General features: G+C 38.6%; 3 protein-coding genes across 3 annotated transcripts; 1 reads left to right on the forward strand and 2 right to left on the reverse strand.

Annotated features, from left to right (window-relative positions):
- Positions 1-2,949: 2,949 nt before the first annotated feature.
- On the reverse strand, positions 2,950-3,654 carry LOC103723999. Its single transcript, XM_008815117.2, has one exon. It carries the CDS (start codon positions 3,652-3,654, stop codon positions 2,950-2,952), a length of 705 nt encoding a protein of 234 aa, XP_008813339.2.
- A 1,222-nt stretch (positions 3,655-4,876) lies between these two features.
- On the reverse strand, positions 4,877-10,983 carry LOC103723998 (putative F-box protein At5g55150). Its single transcript, XM_039115243.1, has 2 exons — positions 9,739-10,983; positions 4,877-5,180 (listed from the first exon to the last, which is right to left on the reverse strand). Exon 1 carries the CDS (start codon positions 10,881-10,883, stop codon positions 9,747-9,749), a length of 1,137 nt encoding a protein of 378 aa, XP_038971171.1. The 5' UTR covers positions 10,884-10,983; the 3' UTR covers positions 4,877-5,180; positions 9,739-9,746.
- Positions 10,984-14,526: 3,543 nt separating this feature from the next.
- On the forward strand, positions 14,527-24,049 carry LOC103723988 (serine/threonine protein phosphatase 2A 57 kDa regulatory subunit B' alpha isoform-like). Its single transcript, XM_008815099.4, has 2 exons — positions 14,527-16,021; positions 23,475-24,049. The coding sequence occupies exons 1-2, from the start codon at positions 14,822-14,824 to the stop codon at positions 23,802-23,804; spliced, it is 1,530 nt and encodes a 509-aa protein (XP_008813321.2). The 5' UTR covers positions 14,527-14,821; the 3' UTR covers positions 23,805-24,049.
- Positions 24,050-24,395: the final 346 nt, after the last annotated feature.

A 24,395-nucleotide genomic window follows, 5' to 3' on the forward strand; every position in this document is an offset into this window, starting at 1 on the left:
ATAGAAATATAAACCTTAAACTGATAGAATGTTATAAAAATAACTGAAAAAAAAGAACCAAGAAATTTCAAGAAAACTGCATACTGAGCAAGTAGATAACCAGTCTGTATAGATCCCTCCTTTTTCAAACCACTGAACAAGTGACAAAGCAATACAAAAAACATGGTAAAAGTAATTTCAATTTCATAGTTATTTCCTCTAGATAAGTATCAAAAAGAGATCCAAAACTACCATTATTTAACAGGTATCTGACCAGCCAAAGGAATCCAAGTAATGTTTTCACGATTCTCCCCAATAAATTCAGAAACCAATTAATGTCTGTGACACTTCATGAAAATTGATAAGAAAGCATATTTTATATATATAGACTTTCCTAGGTCTCATTATCCAAAAACCTTCTATTAACTCCTAAGTGAAACATACAATAGGTTATTTTTACAATCAAACATGTTAATCACTATGTTGTTGCAATAATTGCCAACCCAACCTAGATCAGGCAAGCAATTGCATGAAATTACTTGAAGTTGTTATCAAGCAAATTAAGAAACAAGTTATGTCAGATAAAATATGGGAAGTAATTGGAATGCTCCAAAAATTAAGAAGGGAATGGTTTTTTCTTGTTTCTTTAGGGTGCAGAACAAAGAAGGTGCAGATCGCAGCAATATAACCAAATGCTTGCTCATTCAAAAGATACCCACTTCATATCTATGCTATGCTGTCAGCAACATGAGCATTGATAAGACTCAAAGCAGATAGCATGTCAAGAGTATTAGGAAATTGCATGAAGACCGGAAGAAACATAAAGCAGGTCGTTGAGGTCCAATCCCATGGAGAAGGAAAGAACTGATAAAAATACCGGAAAGACAAATGAAGAGCATCTCATCATAGTACAACAAACTTGTCCTGTATGAAAGTAGACTACCTAGTTGATACTGATTTGTTGGCTATTCAGACTATCTACATTACAAGCAAGCATTTGTCATTAAATTATGATAAATTAAATGTTTTAAGACTATTATCTCGGCCAAGGAACTATAGAATCCACACAAAACTTAACAATCTACGAGTTGCCAAGACATGGAAAATATCTATCAGATGCCGATTAGACAGCAAACTAGAATGTGAATTTATTAGTAGCATCGATGCATATCAGTCACTGCAATAATTGACAGAACACTTTATTGTAGCATCGAATCCAGACTTCTGTAACCATACTTCTCATCAATTTGCACCCATTATTTTCAGAGTTTGTGTTCTGATCGTTGGAAATAATTACAGAGTAACTAAAAAAAATACGTGCTTGTTTTACAGAATCGGTAACCTAACCTTTTGAATGCAGTCTTGTCGCACTTAAAGAACTATACATCCTTTTCATTGTTTACTTGGCTATTTAAACCTTCTAATATAATAACAAAAAACTTCAACTAAACTCAATATGTTCAACCTAACTACTTGGAGCCAGCTAATTTTAAATCACAAGTTGTAGAAGAGAGATACTAGTTATGCAGAGAAGACATCCTTTAAAAGTTTTAGCTCCAGTAACTGATCAAAGATAAACAAACAGATGGCTAGCAAAAATTATTTGATTTACATAATTGCAGGCACAACAAGGAAAAAATACGGCCAACTTTTTCTTGCTCAGTCAAGACGCTACAAGAAAGCATGCCTAAGAAAGCGCTAACAATTTAAGTTTATCATGCACAAGGTTAGAATTTGTTACTGTGATTTGACAAGTCATTGTGTAGCTCTATGTATTGAGCCATGCATCATGCCGCAAGTTGAAAAGTAGTGGTTCATTTGCCATTTTACTATTTATTGAAGCATCTCCTGCCTACAATCCCCTTGATTCAGAAGAACAAGCCTCTAATCAAACTTTGTACCATTAAGGAAAAAGATTCAAGGCACACATAGGTTTAGATAAAAGACATTCATACGTTTACGGTGCTCGCTCTTCCTACCAATATGCAGTCCAACTTACAGTAGCTGACAAGGCAGAAGTAAATTAACAGCTGCAATGTGTCGTAGTCAAGATGGTGCATGGCCGCATGAAGCTGCTGGTAACTGACGGCATTTGGTGTGTGCCTTAGTAATTCACATACTTAAAAAAACTTTCAATGTCTAGGGAATGATCATGTTTTCCTGAGCTATCAATGTCAATGTTTTCATTAAATATATAAGTCAATCTGCAAGTTCTTTGATGGAACATTTTACATCTCAGCCGATTTATGATGAGATTCACCTACTAAAATCATATTCTGAAGAGTATGACTTTCTTAATCTGGTTTGACATAGATTTTTGTGCATTGCAGCTGGTCTAATTGTTAAATGCCAAAGCAAATTAGAAGAAGAAATTCTTGAATATATTAACCCAGACAATCTTCATCATCTTAATTGCTTAAAATAGAGCAACCTGAACTAACAGTAAGAAACAGAATTAGACAGTTAGCTGCAACTAGACGAATATAACAAACAAAGAAAGGCATACACGGACACCATCGAATTAAACTTGGCAATACCTTGCTAGTAGAAGTTAGGTCTAAACCAAAAAAAAACTCTTGATGATTGCAAGATGACATTAGGCCATTCTGATGGCTTTGAGGGCCAGAGACAAGATATGGTATCTGAAGTGCCATCTGCTATGTCCATCATCTTGATGTATGCGGTTCTGGAGAGATATATACAGTTCCTCTTGCATCCATGAAGCTCATGGCCAAGAAAGCCAGAGAAGTGATCCTCTGACAAGAAGACGGTATTTTAATTTCGTCCAAGCTGTCCGCCTTGGACCATGTCAAGCTCTCTCCCATCGGATCATCACACTTATAAATTAATGGTTCCGCTTCATCATTCATGCTAACACCGAAGAGTAGCAGCTCTCCGTTCCACTCCAGAAGTTTGTAGATTTTAGAATGGAAAGGTGGAACAAACGACTGGATGACCGTGACGCAGTTGTCAGGAGGGCCAAACTCCAGGACCAAGATTTTTCCATGGCGATCCACGGCATAAAATCTGCCGTCGCAGAACGCGACGCCGGATTTCACAGGAGAGGTTGATTTCAGAGGAGGGGAAGATGGGAGTCCACTTGGGGTCGCCGGGCCGGCAGAAACATAACTGATCGCGGGTTATTTCTTGAGCCACTACCATGCACTCTGTCCCCGAGTTCGGAGCCGAGGACATGACTACAACCCCGATGTAATAATGCTCCGTGCACCGATGACCGCAGGTCCCGTCGCCATCAACGTCACCACAGAGGCTGCTGTCGAGGTCGCTGTCGTCGCAGCCATGGAAGTCGAGGAAGAGCTGGTTGGGGGTGGGCGGGAGGGGGAACTCGCCTCCGGTGAAAGGGTTGACGAGGGACACGGACTTGGTGGGCACGTCCATGAGGGCGAGCCAGCCACGGGACGCGCCGCGGATCATCTTGTTCCGGGCTGATACCGGCAGGGGGTGGAAGTGGACGCCGCCGTCGGAGGGGTCGAAGAAGGGGAGCTCGGCGGAGTCGGAATCGGATGGAAGGACGAGCATGGTTGGGAATTTTTTGGGCCGGGCGGCGGAGCGCCAGTGGGCGCAAACCAGACGGAAATTGAAGTAATCGAAGCAGTGAGGGAGCTTGTCGGAGATGCGTTTCGAGAGGTCAGGAATCATGGTGGACCAATCCATGGATGGGTTTGCGGGAGAGAAGGGGAGAGGTCTGGCCGTCTGGGGCTAGGGTTTTGGGCGCTGAGGAGATTGGAGGGGTGAGGGTTTCAAGAAATATAAAGCAGTGGTGGATATCTTGGAATGGGAAGAGGAGTAATGAGGACAGCCCGGTGGTCTCAACAGGTGGCGTGGAGGGATTCGTAGGAGATACGCGCCTCTTCGTCGTCGCATTTGTATCAAAATGCTTTCGAGAAGAGGAGATATGGAGAGTTTAATTGCATGAACTCCAAAACATGCGCATCGAAGTTAACGTGATGGTTCCCGTCGGGGAAGAGAGGAGGAGTGGAAGATGAGGAGTTGAGAGGTTGGGAGTAGCTTGTGCCAGCCCCAGTTTCCAGCCGATCGCCGTCTTCCGGACGAAGAGAATATTTGACCGAGAAGTAGGAGCTGGCGGGCAGAGAGAGCTCAGCCATCACAGGAGTATGTAGTTTGGCAAATTATACGGTCACCAGTCCATTTTGACGGAAATTTAATACCTAATCCTTTCATTGACTGCTATTTTTATGATTTAGAAAAGTATTTTTACTTTTCATACTTTGGAGATCTACCATTACATGAAGATGAGCTGGATTTTGAAACTGCTGTATCAAATTAAGCATGTCAAGCTACTTCGATGGAAAACTGAATTTTCTTGGTAAGGGTTCGGATGGAAGAAGGCAGTCAAATATTAATCATGAAACTCTAGTATAAAATTTTAATCATCGCAAATTAAACATCAAATGACAGTTAGCCACAGGCAAATTTACTTTATATCTATCCCATTTTCTACATACATAAAAAGTGTACAGGATGGATGCATGGACTTCAGTTTCGATAATTTGTATCAGAAAAAAATAAGGCCTAAAGAAGTGTAGCCTTGAATTGTATTATAGAATTAACAGAAAAAAAAATGTAACATAGGTAGCATAGGAAGTTATAGAGCACCGAAATGGTAATTGTAAGGTTGGAAAGCACCAGAAGATGAATCAATCGAGAAACTCTTTTACAGGAAGGAAATTTGAGTGAGTATATGCGGCTTTGTCTAGTACACATCTCAAGGTCTTTCAGTAGATTGTGTCCATTTTCTCCTCAGTCTGAGTGCCATGTCTCATGCAAACATATTATATGCACTGTGAAAATAGACTTGGATTGTGACCATTTTTTGCAGATATTGAAGGTTAGGACATCATCATGCACGCGAGAAACAAAACAAAGTAATCTTTATGCTCCAATTAATATATCAAGTACCACAATTACTTCGAAAATAGATAGGACTCAACTAAAAAGGTACGTAGAACTTGATAATAGAAGAGGTTCAAGAGCCAAAGCAGATAATTATAGTAAAATGGTTTGATAGATGATAAACTATAATGCTATAATTAAAAAAGGCTCCTTAGAAGGCTATGAAGGACGCTGCCACTAGTTCCCTTGGTCTGAAGAATCCCAGCAATAGTAGATTTAGCCAAGTTTGGTTGCAGCATACTGTCCTCTGTTCGAACATTGTCCTTCTGAGAAACACAACAAAAAAAACATATTGAATAATAAGAGAGCAACAAATCTTCATTTAATTCCCTGCAAGAGAGAGTTCCACATATCAATCTAATTCTCCTGAATTCAGGTTCCATCAGAACTGGAAATAGCATGAATTTGAATGTCTGCGTATAGAATCACAAATTTTAACCTTATAGCAACTGATTTAGCTAACAAAAAGAAAAAAAGAAAGAAAGAAATTTAAAGCATACTAGGTGCGCAGATAAACTGACCTATGATCCATCCTTTTTCAGGCTGCTGAACGAGCAATAAAGCAACTGAAAGATCTTAGCCAAAAATAATTTAAATTTTACAAATAGTTCGTTTTAGATAAGTAGCAATAACCTAAAAGATCTACAAGTACCATCATCAGATAGGTATCTAACAAGCCAGAGGAATCCAAGTAATGGTTTCATGGTCCCCAAGTAAAATTTTAGAAACTAATGTATATCAAAATTTGTGAAATTTGGTAGGCAAACATATTTTTCTGTGTTGGCATTTTCCAAAAACTTTTATATTAGTCCAACTTGAAACATGCAAAGGGCATCACATCAACAATTTACAAATTAGACTAATCAATATTATATTCAAGTGCATAAATTGCTATGTTATTGCAATTATTGCTAACTCAAGCTACATGGCAAGAGATGGCATGAAAAACATCATAATAGTAAAAGGAACGTCAACATGAGTTTTTGTCATAGTAAACATCACTTTAGATGCATTTTCAATAAAGCTGCTTGAGTTGATATATGAGAAATGATGAAACACGGAATCCAAAAATTTTAGAGGAGAAATATACAATAGTCTCATAGAGGATGGGTCTTGGCACAATAGTAAGATTGCTTCATCAGACTTGGATGCCATTGGTTTGAAAAGTTGAAACAGCCTTTCTACATGCAGCTATGTATATTTGACCCTTCACAGATGCCATAATTGCATGAGCCTCGTGTATCAGATGCTCTTTTATATATAATGGTCTCATGTGAAAGAATAATGAAATGAGATCTACTATTAAAGAAAACACGAAAAAAAGAGCACAAATGCACTCATAATAAAACAAAGAGAGAGAAGAACAAGCACAGCTACCATATAGACAAGCAAAATAACAAAGAGCTAGCAAGTTTGTGCTGTTCAAATTTTCCAATTAAGGTATTACCCGGACTTCTGAAAACTTTCTAATTGAAAACCTGTAATAGAAGGAAAGAGTGAGACCTTTCCTTTAGTAGAAGATAACTCATCTTTTTTTTGAGCAATAAAAGATAACCCATCTTGATGGCCAACATTTAAAGAGAAAAACTACTCGTCATTGTGATTTATCTCCCCCAATCCCTCCATAAAGAGAATAAATGAATCGTCAGAAGGGGAGAAAGAAATTAAAGACTATGAATCTATAGACAAGCATAACCTTGCCGTATTATGTAGCTGCCAAACATCTAATCATACAAGAGAAATAAATAATTTTCCGTAACCTTCTCTCTCACTAATTGAGATTTTGCCCCAGATACCTTTGTAAGAGCATGGAACTTAATTGTTAAGCCAAAAAGGAATTGTATGCAAAATTTACTCAACCATAATGCGTAGAAATTCCAAAATTAAGGGAAAAAAGAAAGACCACAGGTTCCTAAGGAAAATTAACCTGAGGAAAATTTATTAGCAGATGCTGCAAAAAACTGCTGATTTCAAGAATAATGATGGATTCTTTGAAGGTTGGTTTTTAAGTACAAAACGAGCTATACCCAGCCAACTAGTATTCAACATGCTTAGGATCAGTACATACATATAAATAGATACTAGTATTAGGCACATGTCAATGCACATAAAAAGATTTCCTGTTTTGGCACTCAAAAAGAAAGAAAAAAGATATTTGTCGCAAGATTATATTTTAATGAATATCAAGGTTGCTTTTAGATTGGGACCCCAAAGATTTATTGAACCAACTGGTTAGGATTTTAGAGCATTTTCTGAGCCAGGATTTAGAGACTTCATGTATATACTGGAACTCTAAATATGCATACTTTTAATAAAGTCTTTTTCATTTTCTAATAGATAAACATTGTGGTGAGTGTTGGTGGAGTGTCATATATTTTTCTCTTTTTTTTTCCTTTCAATTTATTGATTGCTTTGTGACACCATGAAGGCATTTTCATCATTAAAAAGGTTTGGTAATAGATGAAGAACAATCCGATCACAAAAGCCTCTCTCATTAAAATAGTAGAGATGGCATACATATAAGTATTAGCATAGTGCATACTTATATACTATTTATTTGTAGAGTTATCTTCTATATCTTTTGAATCATTGTTTTGTAATATAATTAGCTTAAATAAAATTGTTTCTTTTCTTTTGATAGGTAATTCATATCTCTACTGTCCGATAAGAAAAAGACCTAAATGTTGAGATACAATAGCCACGTGAGGGTTATAAGTATCGTGTCGTAACCCTAATCCATACTCAACAATGTCTCCAATTTCTCCTACTCCATCAACAAGACTCTTCCATCTCTCCCTCCTCCCTTCCTTGGATGCTCTACTCATCTCCAATCCCCTCACCTCAAGCTATTTCATCAATCCACTTTAAGCCACCTTATCTTCCCTTTATTTGGCTTTTCGCCAATCACCCCATCTCTGCTAGCCACTCAATTGCTATTACCTGTTTTACAACCATCAATGAGCTTGGTTGAGCTAATATCCCACATGAGTACCAAAAACATGCATGCATGAGTCCTCACAATGATCCAAGCTCAAGCCCGACCTAGCTAGCTCATGAAAAGTTTGAGCAAACATTATTCATGAACAAACCAAGCTTGAATTGACCAAATTGCCAACAAAGCAAATGCCAAGTAAGCTAACAATATTAGAGCATTCAAAGTATGATGATGCATGATCGTGTGAATCTATTAAGCATCTACTTATTGGCTCTATTCAATGTGTTGCTATGAGATTCACATGTGTGTGTGTGTAACTTGTCAGGTCTATTAGGAAGTCTAAGCAAGCTATCAACCTAGACCTTAGATGCGATGGAAGATGATAGAAATGACTAGGATTAAAGAGAAGAATCCTGAGCGACTTGGGAAGTCCCTAAATCATGTGATCTTAGAAAACAAAAAAAGAGAGTGCAAGATTCCTCATGAAAGGCGACTTTCATTATACCCATTTTTCAAGAGTTGTATGACCTAAAGTTTTCCGGTTCGTTAGAATTATCTATCCCTATTATATGGCAAAAGTTAACAATATTAGAGCATTGATGTCAAAGTACAATGATGCACGATCATGTGCAACTACTACCTGTATGCTAATTGGCGGTATTCGGCGTGCAACTACTATTTTTACACATTTGCAAATTTTTGGCCTTTTTTGGAAGCTCGACCCAACTATCGACAAAATAGTACCTATGTATTGCACAATATGAGAAAAGCGACACTAATAAATATCTCAAATTATGGTATGGGGGCTCGAATCGAACAGTACGAGGTGTATCGTACTAGTTCGGTACCTGTGCTTGATATAGATGGCGTATCGACATTTGGCATGTGAAAAAAAATTCTAGCAGTTGTCCCAAACAATCATGCAACTCAAAAAAATTAGATGTCGTGTTCTTCCAAAAGATGATTTCTAATGTACTCCTTTCCGAAGTTGTATAATCTAAAGTTTCTTCTATTATTAAAATACTCTCCCGATCACTTGTCAAACTCAAGAGTTGACAGTTGATAATTACCGAAAAAAGCAAAAGTCAAATAAGCTAATAATATTAAAGCATCGAAGTTAAGATACAATGGCACATGACCAACCGGAGCTGCTAAGTATCTACTAGCTGAAGGTGTTAGAGCCTATATGGAAGCCTGAGTAAGCAATCTACGTAAATCCCATATACAGTGGAAGGTGAGAGAAGCGACAAGGATCAAAGAGAAGAATCTCTGGCGGCTGTCCGCAAAGATCCTAATAAAAAGAGGATGCATCATTCCTAGGAAAAAAGTGACTTCCGATTTGGTACCCATTCTTGCAGAAGTTGTATCACCTAGAGTTTCCCGCATCCTTAAAATTCTCTATCCCCATGATATGACTAGAAATCCTAAATTTCAAGCCTATGGATTATTCCATGGAAAAGCTGTCCTAGAATCCAATTTAGGCCTTAGAGTTGGATCTAGCAACCTCTCTTAGAGTGTTACTACTACGAATCTTTTCATTAAATTTCAAGTCAAATTTTCAGTTTTTTAATGGAGTACACTGCATCTAAACTACATCAACATGAGACTTGCCTTAAAAAAAAACTTTTTTTTTAGATTTCCAATTTCTTACTTTGTTTTTATTGTATATTTTTGTGCATATGACTCGAATTGTTAACATGCAAATGCAAATGATCAGAAGCAATACAGAAATACATTAACGCAAAGAAAGCTCATCGTCGCACAAAACTGAGTAATAGAATTGGATTATTAGCTGCAACAAGCTGGACAAAAACATAAATTAAACAAAGTGCAAGAGGATATACATGAACATTACACCAAAATTATTAGAAACTTAAGCCATGCAATACCTTGCAAGCTAGAAGAAGCCAGGTTTCAACCAGAAGACAGGTCCCGATAGATTCGAGGACCAACGGCATGATATCAATTCAGAACTGCTGCTATCTCCTATGTTCCTCAACCTGATGAAGTGAACAGCCTCTTCATGATCACTGGATTTAGAGATGTACATGCAATTGCGCCTGCACCCGTGGAGCTCATGTCCAACAACGCCTGAATTGGAATCCTCAGACAAGAACAACGTTTTCTCTCCCATGGTATCCACCTTGGACCATATCAGACGACCCTCCCTCAGATCAGCCTTGTAGATGAATGTGTTCATCTCGTAATCCGGACTATCGTTATCCTCGGTGTCGATACCTACCAGAAGAAGCTCCCCCTTGGACTCCAAAAGCTTGAACTGGTCGGGCACCAGCGGATCCGGCAGCAGCGAAACGCGAGCGACCCTCGCGGGAGTAGCGTTCAATTCGCAGGCCGCGATGCGGCCGACGCGGTCGACGGCGTAGAAACTCCCATTCCAATACGCGACGCTGTCAATGTTGTAGATACCCCTGGTTTCGACGAGCGTCCACGCACCGTCACCGGGCCGGCAGAAGCCCAACTCCTCGCCATTTTGGAGGATGGCCATGACGATGCATGGCTCCCCGGAGCTGGGCGGCGAGGAGAGGACGGCTTCCTGGATGAAAGGGCGGTTCTGCCAGGGGACGCCGGGCCGGATGCACCTGGGGTTGGCCAGGCAGCGCTCGATCCTCAAAATGACACGCTTGCTCGAAGGCTTGGGGATGTGGTGGGTGAACGGAGGGAGCGGGACGTTCTCAGCGGTGAGGGGGTTGAGGAGGGAGATGGAGTTGGTGGGCTCCTCCAGCAGGATGAGCCAGCCATGGGAAGTCCCGCAGAAGGTCTTGTTTCGGGCTTCCGCCGGCAGTGGGAGGGTGTGGACGTCGCCGTCCGACGGGTCGAAGAACGGGATGGTCTCGGTGTTTGGATCGAACGGTAGGAAGAGAAGGGGTGGGAATTTGATGGCTGGAGCACCCGAGTGCCAATTAGAGCACACAGAACGGAAGTGAAGGTAATCTAAGCTATGGTCGAGCTTCTTAGATACGCGGTTGAGGAGATCGATACCAAGAGAGGACCAGTCGGGGCTCTGGTTCTCCATTGTTGATCTGAGAGCGAGAGATGGAGACAGAGAGATCGAGAGAGAGGGGTTTGGGGAGTGGGATTCTGATGGACGGGGAGTAGTGTGGGGAGGTGGTGAGCCTGCGGGACGGTGCTCTAAAGGGAGAAAGATGACAGGAGGGGAACACTGGAACAAAACCTGGGGGCGTCGCCGGGGGATTTTACTTACATCATCCGCTTTCTTTATCTCGTCATCTAAATTGTCCTGATGGCAGCAACGACGGGAACGTCGCGGGCCTTCATGTGCCTTCGTCCGTTCGGCAACCGTGACATCTGTACGACCTTTGTCTTCACTACATTAAGTGCCATTTTATAGGTAGTCCTAGTACAGATAATATTTTATAATTAGATCCTACACTGAATGCACTGAAACTTTTTTTTTTTTGCATATTATTTATGTACAAAGTTATCTAATATTTATTTTGAAAAGACTTTACAAACAAGGTCAAAAAGATTAGGCAAAGACTTTACAAACAAGGTCAAAAAGATTAGGCTTCAGAAAGGTTGTGTTACATACAGACAGATTATATAAGTAAATTTTAAAATTTATTTGAACTCATATATATATATATATAAATTATTTTCCAAAGATTTAGATTTTTATTTTTAATAAATATACATATTTAAAAAAATATTTAAGAAATATTTTTTATTTACTCTTTCCTTTTCCGTAGATTTTTTGCGATTGAGCCGACCCTCAACTCTTATTTATTACTGGCGATATTTTCACTGCTTCTGAAATGATAAAAAACCAATTAACTACTATGTCCTTTAGTGCAATAGAACATTCAAAAGTATAGTGAAAGTTACAGTAGTTAATTGTAGTTTATTTGCATGCAACAAATTAACGTAATTAATTTTATTGCCACCTTCTATTAAAAAAAGGTGAAAAAGACAAAAGTGCACTGACAAAAGGTTAAAGCGCATTTACCAGATGAGCATAAAACCATTAGAGGTTTAGAGCTATTCATGCTTGTCCCACGTCTCCACTCAGTTATTTTTTTTAGAGAGGCATCGGGAGAGAGAGAGAGAAAGAAAGAGTTTTGAACTCTGATTTATCAAGATAATAATTTTTAATAACCTGATAGGACTTGAACTTATTATGCTGATGCCAGCTCCCAACAATTTCAGCAACTGCGTTTGGTTGAGATCCGCTTATTAGTTGCTCGTTTGTGATGTGTTTCATATCGTGTAAATAGACCCGACCTATTTCCATAAATTTATTGAATTCAGTCAAGAATAGATTTTTAGAGTCTTGAGGTTCAAAATTATGCTATATGCTTATAAGGCATTGTGTTAGAGAAAATCGCAAAAACTTTCAAAACTCTTCTTTTAGCAAGCAACGTGTAAACTCGAACTCTAACCTTTCTCCAAAGATAATTTCAGTGCCAATTGGTATAGCTCGAGGCATGTTAGAATTTGTTTTTTCTTAATTATGATGATATTATTTTGATTATATGAAATATTAATGGCTCTAGGTTTGAATCCTGCCACCTTAAAATTGGTCAAAATTCCTTCCATCCCTGTTCTCGGAAAAAAAAAAGAAAAAAGTTTTATTATTGTCCCCTGCTCTGATGCCGTTATATGACCTAATGACTCCAGATGGTATGATGATTTATTCTTACAATAGCAGGTTAACTGGAATCCTCTGGATGAAAGCATTAGCCTGTTGTATTGCATAAAATAACAAATAGAACAGAATTTAATCATGTCAAATTCCTCTGATGCAAGTAAGCGCTATTATCCATTTTTTCGCTGCAATTTCCCTGTTCTTCTTACAGTCAGTATCTTCTTATTATACTTAATTATCAATCAACACTTGGCAGACCATATCACAACAATTTTCAACAAAAGAAAAGGAAGGAAAACGAATGCAAATTTGTGCATATACATGATAAAATCATGCATGGGAAAGCAATTCTACAATAGAAACAAGTAATAAGAATCCAGCTCACATGACTCTTGGTACATGAGATGGCTATGCTTGGCAGTTGGTAAGTTTCAATCCTGTTACACCAGATATGACATTTCCATGTAGTCCCTTTCTCTTATGAAGCCCAGCCTTATTAGACATGGGTTGCCGCATTGTTCAAATATATCAGAAGAAAAAAAAAGAAAAGAAGTTACAAGAGTTCAAATATACTCAGAATATAAGCTATATTGCATTCATCCTTTTTCTGACATTGGAAAAGCAATGAAGAAATGAAAAGAACAGCAAGGCACAATTTACATTTTGCAACTGTTTCCTTCAAATAAGTAAGCAAATGGAGATCCACAAATACCACCATCAACCAGGTGTTTACAGATCCAAAGAAATCAGAGTAATGCTCACAAAATAATTCCACAAAGTAATGTATACTTCCTTGCATTGGCATTATTTTGTATTGCTTTTCGTTCCCCCAACAAAGCAAAATGATGCCATTCCCTTAGTGACTTATCCAAACACCTATAAGGTACATACAACAGGAGTCACATCAAACGTATGAATCTAAGCATATGATCGAACTGTTTGCCAACTTGGTGCAGCAAGTGATGGCATGAAATATACGCCCTTCCTGAATTTTTAAAGGAATGAAAGGAATTCATCCATGATATGCATCAAAGATGAACTTACAATCAAATGAACGAAAAACAGCAGCAAAGAAGACTCTTTTGCAGCCATAAATTAAAAGAGGAAAGGAAGGCAGGATAAACTTTTTTATTACTGAATCAACACATCAGTAGTGGAAAGTCGACTTGATGGATTCTCTACCTAACACAAGTGGTGTTTATAGTAAATGATCTCCTAAGATGGATCTTAGTAGATCTGCTTGGGTTAGAAACTGAGAAATGCTTTGGAGAAAAAAAAAATATCAAGAGTGAACTAGTAAAATTTTCCACTGGACAGGCCCAATGACTCACAGCCCATCTCTTTCTAGCTTGGGCAAGCTCATCCTCTGGGCTCAGCCGAGTTGGTTCCTGGCATGGGCCCTAGGAAGCATGTTGGGCTTTAGATTTGATCAAGCTCGAGTTAGGATTATGCTTCTGAAATAATAGTTAATTTGTACAGTTCCTTTTAATGTCATTTCCATGCGAGTACTATACTAAAGTTTATTTCTCTAAAGCATACAACTTCTATTACTATTTCAATCCAAATCCACAGCCACCCCAAACGATACTTTAATGGATCATGGTCTTAGATAGAATGAAAAACGACAAGCGTTACAACATTATAATGCTAATAATAATAATATAATAACGTTACACACAAACTCTTAAAATAGTAACACAAATTTCAAACCAAGCTGCTTACTAACATCACATGATTATCCTCATTGTTGTAATAAACCATCACATCCCTTCATTTGCCAATAGCCATGATCATCATCATTATATCTTAATCCACCTCCCAATACCAATGACGCCCGCCTCCTCCCCCTCCTCCCTCCTTATCTAATCCATACATTAAACCAAATCAAAGTGCAATTCAACGCTTAATCAAATGTCAATCACATAAAAAATACAAATATCTCCCATTTTTAAATCTTAATTCTCGTTTTCCTTTTCTTTAAACTTTTAAAAATAGGAAAAATCACCTTGATCTCGCTGTCACCTCCCCCCAACTCCACACCCACCTTCGCTTCCCTTCCCTTCCCTCCCGCTTTCCTCCTTCCATTCCTCTCCCTTTTTAATCCCTCTTTCATTATTTATCTATATATATATATATAGGATATACATAAATTTATTTTTAAATTAATTAATTATTATGGATTACCACCAATTCCTTCTCCTCCGCTCTCTCCTCCTCCACTCGGATCCATGGCCTCTACCTCCTCTCTGATATCATCCCGCAATTAGGGTTTCGTTCTCCGGCGATTCCTCCCCCTGGATTAGGATTAGAGTTGGGGTTTCGGATTCGAAGAGAAAGACTGGAGCAAGATGTTCAACAGGATCATAAAGCGGGGAAACCGCAAGGTTCCCAAATCGGACGCCAGTGAGCCGGTCGTCTACCCCTACGGCGCCGCCGCCGCCGGGGCCGCGGCGGCGGTATCCGCCTCCAACGTGACCGTCAACCACGCCTCCCGCACCACCCTCTCCTCCTCCGTCCCCGGCGGCGGCGGCGGCGCCCCACTCAACTCCCACCCCCAGGCATCCTCCGGCGCCGCCGCCGCCGCCGCGCAGATCGAGGCTGTCCCCCTCTTCCGCGACGTCCCCGTTCCCGAACGCCAGGCCCTCTTCCTCCGCAAGCTCCAGATCTGCGCCGTGGTCCTCGACTTCACCGACACCCTAAAATCCGCCCGCGAGAAAGAGGCCAAGCGCCAGACCCTCCTCGAGCTCGTCGACTTCATCCAGTCCGGCTCCGGCCGAATCACCGAGCCCGTCCAAGAAGAGCTTGTCCGCACCGTCGGCGTCAACATCTTCCGCTGCCTCCCGCCGGCCTCCCATGAGAACACCGGCTCCGAGAGCGCCGACCCGGAGGAGGAGGACACCTACCTCGATCCTGCCTGGCAACACCTGCAGCTCGTCTACGAGCTTCTCCTCCGCTACGTCGTCTCCTCCGATACCGACACCAAGGTCGCCAAGCGCTACGTCGATCACTCCTTCGTCCTCCGCCTCCTCGACCTCTTTGACTCGGAGGACCCCCGCGAGCGCGACTACCTCAAGACCATCCTCCACCGCATCTACGGCAAGTTCATGGTCCACCGACCCTTCATTCGCAAGGCCATCAACAACATCTTCTACCGCTTCATTTTCGAGACTGAGCGCCACAGCGGGATCAGCGAGCTGCTTGAGATCCTCGGCAGCATCATCAATGGCTTCGCGCTGCCAATGAAGGAGGAGCACAAGCTTTTCCTCGTCCGGGCTCTCATTCCGCTCCACAAGCCGAAATCGGTGGGCATGTACCACCAGCAGCTCTCCTACTGCATTACCCAGTTTGTCGAGAAGGATTATAAGCTCGCGGACACGGTCATCCGTGGTTTGTTGAAGTACTGGCCCGTCACCAACTGCCAAAAGGAGGTGCTTTTCCTCGGAGAATTGGAGGAGGTTCTGGAGGCAACGCAGCCCGCTGAGTTCCAGCGATGCATGGTTCCTTTGTTCAAGCAAATTGCGCGCTGCCTCAATAGCTCTCACTTCCAGGTTTGGGACCCAATGAGCCTTCTTTCTTTAAAGTGAATTTTACCATAAATAAATTGGTAGGGTCTGGCTAGTTTTTAATTATAAATTTCTTGTCATATACTGAAAAAGGACAATTTGGATACATTTGTGGCTTTCCCCCCCCAAAAAAAATAAAAGATTTCCTAGAAGGTTTACGAGTTTCACACTAAGCTTTTGATCTTATTGTTCTTCAAATATAGAAGAAAACTTTTTTCCCATCTGTCTTATGTGACATAAACAAAGACATTATGACTCGGTATGAAGAGGTAGGCAGATACTATATCTTCTTCTTCAGCCGTTCTGATCCTTTTTTTGCACAATAAAATACTATGTAAGATGTTCTTACATTGTATAATCTTGTACTCGATGGTGTTATATGATTTCCTTCTGAACTTAAGTTCTTGGTTTGTTGAGCATGTAAAACCATATATGAAATTGTCGAGACAAAATGTGTCTTGACATGCATTTAGATGTTTTCTCATTTTGATAGAACTTAGGAAGGATAGAGGAGTGAGTATATAAGGAGCCATACAACCGGCATTAATTGAGGACAAAGTGATGGGGAATTAGTTTAGATTACATGGAAATGTGCCATAAGATTTGGGGAAGCTTTGGAGAGGAGTGGGGCCTTGAATATATAGTATATTAGAGAAGGCATATTAATGGTATTGTTAGTGTTTAAAATGGAAAAAAACGGTTAACATGATATGACATGTGCAAGCAAGATGAGGAAGCCCTAATAAGGGAAGGTGGCTTGAATGTATACAGAGGGGCCTGAAAAGAGGGGACCAACTTGTTGCATAAGGTTTTAGAAAGAATATAAAAAGGTTTGAAGTGATTATATAGGTTTGGGAAGTTACTCTAGTAACTTGAGACTGAGGAAGGGCTCTTTTTCAGTCTGTCTCCTGTCCCTCTGTAATGCTACCTGAGAAACAGCAGATAATGCATTGAAAGAATAAATTCGCTGCACATGATCCCTAAAATTCTACACGGAGGAGAACTTTTTAATCCCTGAAAGAGTTCAATCAAATGCATAAAATAAATAACTCTTTTCTTTTAGGAAAGCGAAGCTTGTGCATTAACATATATGGAAATTGCTATAACTGAACCTACTGTCTCTAGAATAAGAATGTTTCCAACTTATGTATCGTAAAGAAAATAAAACCCTGTAAACAAGCTGGAATACTAACTAGATCAGTTATTAAATCTGACTCCCAATTGAAGTGAACTTTGAGAATTTATTTTATTTGCTTCTGCATTCTGATGTTCTGCAGCCTCAGGAATAATTTCATCCTTACTGAAATTGCAAAAAAATGAGCATTAGAGATGGTTCCCAATGTATGCTTGTACTCATGATTCGTTAAGGAAATAAAATGTCAAGTTGTGTAGTCCACCAGTTTTTTATAGGCTTGATGGCAGTGAGTTGGATGGATTCTTAGGCATAGATTGATTTGCAGAGTGACTCGTAATCTATTGGTTCGGACAATATGTGTTGGAACTCACTTCCGAGAGACATTGCAATAGAGGCTAGACTACCTAGTAGCTACCTTAGCTTGGCCCCTAGCTACTCCGCTAAGGCTTCATTTGCCTAGACAGCCTTCTTATGCTACTCGATCCCTCAGATACCATCCAATTTTTCTGCTTAGAACTAGTTCTCCCAAGTGGGTTGAATTTGGACTATCTTTTTGGTTGATTGGGTATTGGACAAGGTGAGATATTAGGTGGGTTGGCGAGGTAGGTGATAACTTATGACCTTTATCTTTGACACTTGTGCCCTTACACCTTACCCTAGATACGGCTAAACACTTTTGACAATTCTTGGTTAGTTATTTATCTTCAACTTCATATCGCTCACTCATCATTTAGCAGAGTTTTTTTTTTTTTTTTGCTGCATGTACTTGATTACTAGTCATGTTTTATGGATGATTGGTTAATGCTTGATCAATTAATGTTATCATATGATATGTGGAAAATTTGTCATTTTATTAGTTGACATGTCACTTTGTACCAAGACAACTCAGTTAAATATCAAATTATTCTTAGTTTAGTTAGTTTTTATTCTTTAATTTTTGAGTTAGTCTAAAATTTGTTAATTTTAGTTATTTTTATTAAATCAATACATTCTAATAAAGCATGCACCTTTTGCCTTAACATTATGCTCTCCCTTGGTCATGAGCAAAATGCACTCACCTTTTATGGCACTTGTGACTTTGCCTGTTCGCAAGTCTCTAATGACGTCCCCAATGTTTGAATTCTAACTCTCCACCAGTTAAATATTCTATCCCAGTAATGTCAAATAATTTGGTGTTACCTGGACACTAGTTTTTAGGAGTTCTAAAGTGTTAATGCTTTTGAACACTAGGATACAACACAATATGGATAATAATCTAAGACACTCCAAAGATGGCGTGTCCTGTTTACATCAGCTAGAGGTAGCAGCACTTGATTTGTCTTTCTTTCTTTTATTTTTTTTGAGTGTCTTGTCAAGGAACCCCTATTTTAAATTATGATAGTTGAATTCTCAACAATTTTTTCTAGTAAACGGTATTAATCTGAGGCGTCCAAACTCCTCTGGTGAAGTGTCACAGCTGTTTTTTCCTGCAATGATATTATGGCATGAGTATGTGTTTTTAAAGAACTTTTTGACTAGTCGATTTATGCTAGTTATTGAAAGATATCGTATTTTTATTTTGTAAATTGTTTGTATGGGTGCATCCGAGTGTCAGGATTTTTGGAGGTTAGGGTGCCGAACACTTGGATGTGATGCAGCCAAGTTTAGAATCAGACTGCAGAATTTAGTTAATTTGCTTAAATAATTTCCAGATCTGACTTGACCTGATTTTTACCCTTCAAACAGCAAAATAAGCAACTGAGTGTACTTTGAAGGGGCAAAAAAAAAAAAATAGTGTATGGGAGAGAAGATTAAATATTAGAGCAAAGTCTGGGTGCAGGGAAGATCGAAGAGCTAAAGTGCTCGATAGAGAAGAAAAAACGTAAATTTATTCAATACTCATCACCGAAAGCTAAAATTGATTTTCACTCTATCTCCTCTCCTCTTTAAATAACTGAAGAGATCACATGATTAGACTAAATATGACTCTTAATTGACTAGGACATTTATAAAACTTTTCCTACATTTTCCTAACAAAAAGAGAAGCCAATGATTTTTCCTAAAATAGAAAAACTCGTAATATCATAGGATTTTATATTAAAAAACCATCAAAATCTTTCCAAATCACATTTCTAATGATTTTTGGCCTTTCCTAATTGAAGATGGATCCATAGTGGGACCTTTTGATATTATTCCTATGTAAAGTAATATTCAGAAGCCAAGTACAAAAATAACCTTCGAATTAAATACTTATATCACAAGACAATAGATCATACATAAAGATTTAAGTAAATGACCCAAGACAATAAAGCAGCAACTCAAGTGAAAGTAAAACCAAAAAATTAAAGCAACTAATTCTTAACCTAATTCAAGCCCAAACACCTGACTGCTCCAAATGTCTAGGTTACACTAATAAAGTTGGTTGTCTCTTAGTGAGAATTGAATTGGATGTTATTCCCCTAAATTTTTTCCCTTCAAGTGCTTTCTCATCTACCACTAGATCAAAATGAAATATTATTGATTACTTGGCCTTTTTGTGTGCTGCAACACATTTTGAGCTGGTGTCACTAGCTTGTTTTTAAAGTTAGGATTGAAAATTTAATGGTAATCTCATTAACAAAAGGATGGGTTTACAAAATTTGATCAAGGGCTCTTGGAAATAACCAATGATGATGCTTTATTTATAAAAAAAGAAAGAATACATAATGCCTCTCAAACTTTATTATTAAGAAGAAGAATCAAATCAAATTTTCCATCTAAGGTTTCATTTGGAACCATTCTCTTGAATATACAACATGCAATTTTCATTTTCTTCTTTTGCATATCTATGTTTCGAACTTATACTCTTGCAAATTTATAAGAGGTTATTGTCTTGAAGTGACAATCAATATAAATAATATGTTTTTATTCTTTCAAGCTGGACATGAAGATATACTGTTTTTTTTAAAAAAGGAAACACATATGACATAACATTATTTTCCCTCATTTTACTTAATTGAGAAACTAGATATAGATAATAGGTTACTGCTACATGCACTACAATTGTGAAGTGAATGGAAGAACTTAGTAGATACACTAGTACTTGGTTGCTTAAAAGAGTATACTGGAGTCTGAAATAGAACTGATACGGTCTAAAGAGGCGATTGCTTTTTTAAAAAACTTGTGAATTTGATGGTATCATTTTCGTTACTATGCAAACAAAAGAAAATGTCCTAAATTGTGATTTAAGAGTCCAAGGAATACATAACCTGAGGAAAGAGGGGTAGGGGTAAATTACTTGGAATGAAGTAGTAAAAATGGACTTGATATCACTACATTTTTCAGAAAGTGTGGCCCTCAATAGATTGGAATGTAGGGAAACGATTCATATAGCTGGCCCTAACTAGTTTGGGATTAAGGCGTAGTGAAGTCAAGTAAGGAATACATAACCTAGTTGAACATTGGGAGCTATGTGGTGATCAATTAATGAAGATACTACAGAAGGATGAAAAACTAGAGTCAGATAAGTGGAATGTTGTTCAAATAATAGAGGTCTTATTAAGGAAAGTTTAGAGAATTAAAATCAGGAATATTTCCAATAGGTATAGAAATTTTAAGGATCCTAAGGAAGTAGTGTGAGTATATTTCCATTGTTTTGTGTGTGTGATTCTCAAACATTTCCTAGCAGGCCATAAAATATATGGCTGATACTAATAAAAATAATTAATTAATTTAATCAAGAGTTTTTAGTATTTTTAATGTATTGTTGATTACTAACGACTGTTATCAAGAAGGGGTCTATAACTAAAGGAATGATGAGTATCTAGGAACATATAACTACGGTGTTTTAAAAAACAAAAAGACACTAAGAAACTTGTCGAGCTTTAATGTATAATTGTATCATTATTTGCATGATATGTCGGAATGAGGTAGTTATGAGAATGCTATAATTTTTATATCGGAAAATTATGGGATATAGACCATGATTGTTCAGAAAATTTTCCAAAATGTTGAACACTGTATCTCAAAAACTGCTACCGTAAGGACAAGCACTCAAGCATTAGATTTGGTTTTCTTTTTCCTTTTTTTAACCAGGAGGAACCTCATCCCCCCCCCTCTCTCTCCCAACCAAAAGATTTATTTAGTTAAGCGGTGGGCAACGAATTATAACAAATTTCTTCTAAATATAACATAATACTAAAAAAGCTTAAATATATATTAGTCAAAATTTATTTGGGTACATATCATGTAGAAAGTAGATGTTCAAATAATTGTGACATTCGTATGTTATAATTTAAGATATTTTAGAAAGGGATAGAATACAGATGAGGATGACCATCATTATACTAAAACAAGGTGGAAGCGTGCCTTTCTGCAAGCACATGGTTTGGTTTATGATAATATGTAACAAATCAATTTGAAGTGTGTGTGTTCAAGGTATCTAGATAATATGCCATGTGAAAATAATTACCATTGACATCTATTCTACAAGTTTGGTGCGAATTATTTCCCAAAATATCCTGATCAAACAAGTATGACTTGCTCCGCCTCCTCCTCTTAATCATCATCATTGTTGTATCGATGATGTCGTGATTATTAGAGTAGGAGAGGTAGAGGCCCCACCTATTTTCATTCGATGATGGCATGAATGCAACCCAGGTCTCTTGTATCAATGTAAGAGACATTGCCAACTAGGCCACCTATTCCTTTGCCATCAATCAAGATACTGTTCCTTTGCCACATAGTTTAAAAGGATGTTATGGCAACACATGTATAGTTTTCTTCTTAAATTAACGATTGGCTTCATGTGCACTTTCTCTGCTTCATAAGGAATATCTATTCTTATTGCTATCTTTATCTCCACCATGTATGACTCAAATATCGTGACATGATCAGGCTTTTGCATGTGTCTGTGCTTGTGGTTCTCTCTTCTTCTCTCTAGATACCATTAAAGAGAGAAATGTACAACTTGGGATCATGTCTGTCATTTGACAAGAAAAAAGTATCTTGTGGCTGTAGAAAGTTAATACTAAACATTCAATGGCTGATGGTATCTCAACCGTCAATCAAGTGCTAGTTGCAGTAGGCTCATTCATGTACGCTGCATTTGTCTTGCTAACAAATATTAAAACAAGTACCATATAAAGGTCCTACCAAGTAAAACTTGAATCAATAGAATTTGATTTGGTTTGGATGAGTGCATCAATGACCACAAACATTATTTTTGCAAACACCGATGAAGAGTTTGCACCATGGATAAGAGGGCCAAAGAAAAATTGGATGGAGGTAGTTAGAATTACCAAAGTAGCCTTTCCATTTTTCAAAACTTGGCCTTGGATAATCTGTGTCAAATACCGAACAGTTCATTTGTCTGCCGTCAGATTGCTATTAGAACACTATTATGGATGCTTGAGAGTCCAGCTGGGCAAGATGGTGATGATTATTTGTAGGATGTATGCACAAGACTGGGTAACATTGTAAATGATCCATTGTCTAATGACCAAATTTTGTTATGAAGCTAAAGATGACTTAGCAGACAAGAATGGAGCCGATATCCAATGTTAGTTTTATACATTAGTCACAAATTGAGTTTTATAACTCTTGGAAATAGTTGTTCTTTGTGCATGGAATAATATTCATTAACACATTAAGTTAACCTTTTTTTCTTACAAGAAGTCTCTGGGATAGCCTGGGCCTACTTCAAGCTTTAAATGATGTTCTTCATTGACAAGTTTCCAATGGCTTTGGTGTAAAATGAAAATAATTGGAAAATTGGACATGATAGCAGGCCTATCCAAGATCAATACTTTGCATATAGTTTGTGTGGCTATTCTTCTTCGTTTGCATGTCTACTTGCATGTTTCCTGCACCCCTTATTAATGGTCATATCGCCATTTCTATATGATTCTTTTAAATTGGGGAGTTTGTATATTTTGTGCACTTGCTGTTGCGAGGTGGTTCTGCAAACTTCTGTTGACACTCTTGCTCTTCGATAAGCTTCTGTCTTTATGCTGGTTCGTTTAAGGCGCTTTGAGTTTGGTGGATCTTTTGCTGCTTCTCGTTTATGCTGCGACTTTCCGAAACAACTGCTTCCTTGACTGTAACCTGCCATTCTATAGTACTAAGCTTTATATAATTTGCCATTTGTTTAGCAAACTTTTCCTATGCCAGTGCTTCAATTCCAGAAGTTAACAACTGGCCACACACAGAGAGCATTACCAATATTTTGCAGAACGTTTTTAGCATCTGTAACAAATTAGTTGGATCATTCCAAGATGAATGTTGGCTCTTTGTTCTGGCTTTTGTACGTATTTTGCATGTGATAAAGCTAAAGATTAATGGCAGGTTGCTGAACGGGCCCTATTCCTCTGGAACAATGATCACATTGTGAGCTTGATTGCCCAAAACCGCAGCATCATCTTTCCCATCATATTTGAAGCTCTGGAGAAGAATATGCAGGGCCATTGGAATCAGGCGGTTCATGGCCTGACTGCAAATGTCCGTAAGATGTTCCTGGAGATGGACAATGAACTGTTTGAAGAGTGCCAACGACAGTACATGGAGAAAAAGGAAAAGGCCAAAGCCTTGGAAGAGCAAAGAGAGCTAGCTTGGAGAAGACTGGAAGCTGTTGTCGCAGCCAAGGCTGCAGGGGAGGAGATGATCCTAGTCAATTAGGCAAATTTGTGCCCTTCTAAGTTTTTCTTTTCTTTTTCTTTTTTAGTCTGCTTACCCTTGGTATTGTAACGTATAATGTATCATTTGTGGATATGCCTTAGATTGTGAACAGTTTCCAAGATTTTTTGGCATTTCAAAGAGATGCGTATTATCTTCAAAGCTCTTTCGTCTTGCTTTTATTCGTTTGCTTCAGCCATGACAATCCTTAAACAGGCACTGTAAATACATGTGGAAATATGATTTCAGTGTATTGTCTTATTGTGTGGTTATGGTCGATGATCAAGCCAGTGCTGCTTTGAATCCATTCTCATGTTATGAGGAACAGACTGAGAGCAATTATGTCAACTCATGCTCCTGGGGATCTATGTCTGCCCAATGAGCTGCAACTGGTGCACACCCCCCCCCAACAATGCAGTTTCAAGAAACCATAGATTCCTTGAGAGGTTTGATATGAATTCAATTTGGATTATTTTGAAGAATGAGACTGATTATGAAGTTTGAATCTGTCCTGAAGTCTGCAAACAGAGGTTAAGCAAAAACACTAGAATAGTTTTCAATTAATCTGCGGCCTCTAATAAACTGGATGACCAA

This window comes from Phoenix dactylifera, chromosome 17 (assembly GCF_009389715.1).
Source record: "Phoenix dactylifera cultivar Barhee BC4 chromosome 17, palm_55x_up_171113_PBpolish2nd_filt_p, whole genome shotgun sequence".
In the NCBI taxonomy this organism is placed as follows: domain Eukaryota; kingdom Viridiplantae; phylum Streptophyta; class Magnoliopsida; order Arecales; family Arecaceae; genus Phoenix; species Phoenix dactylifera.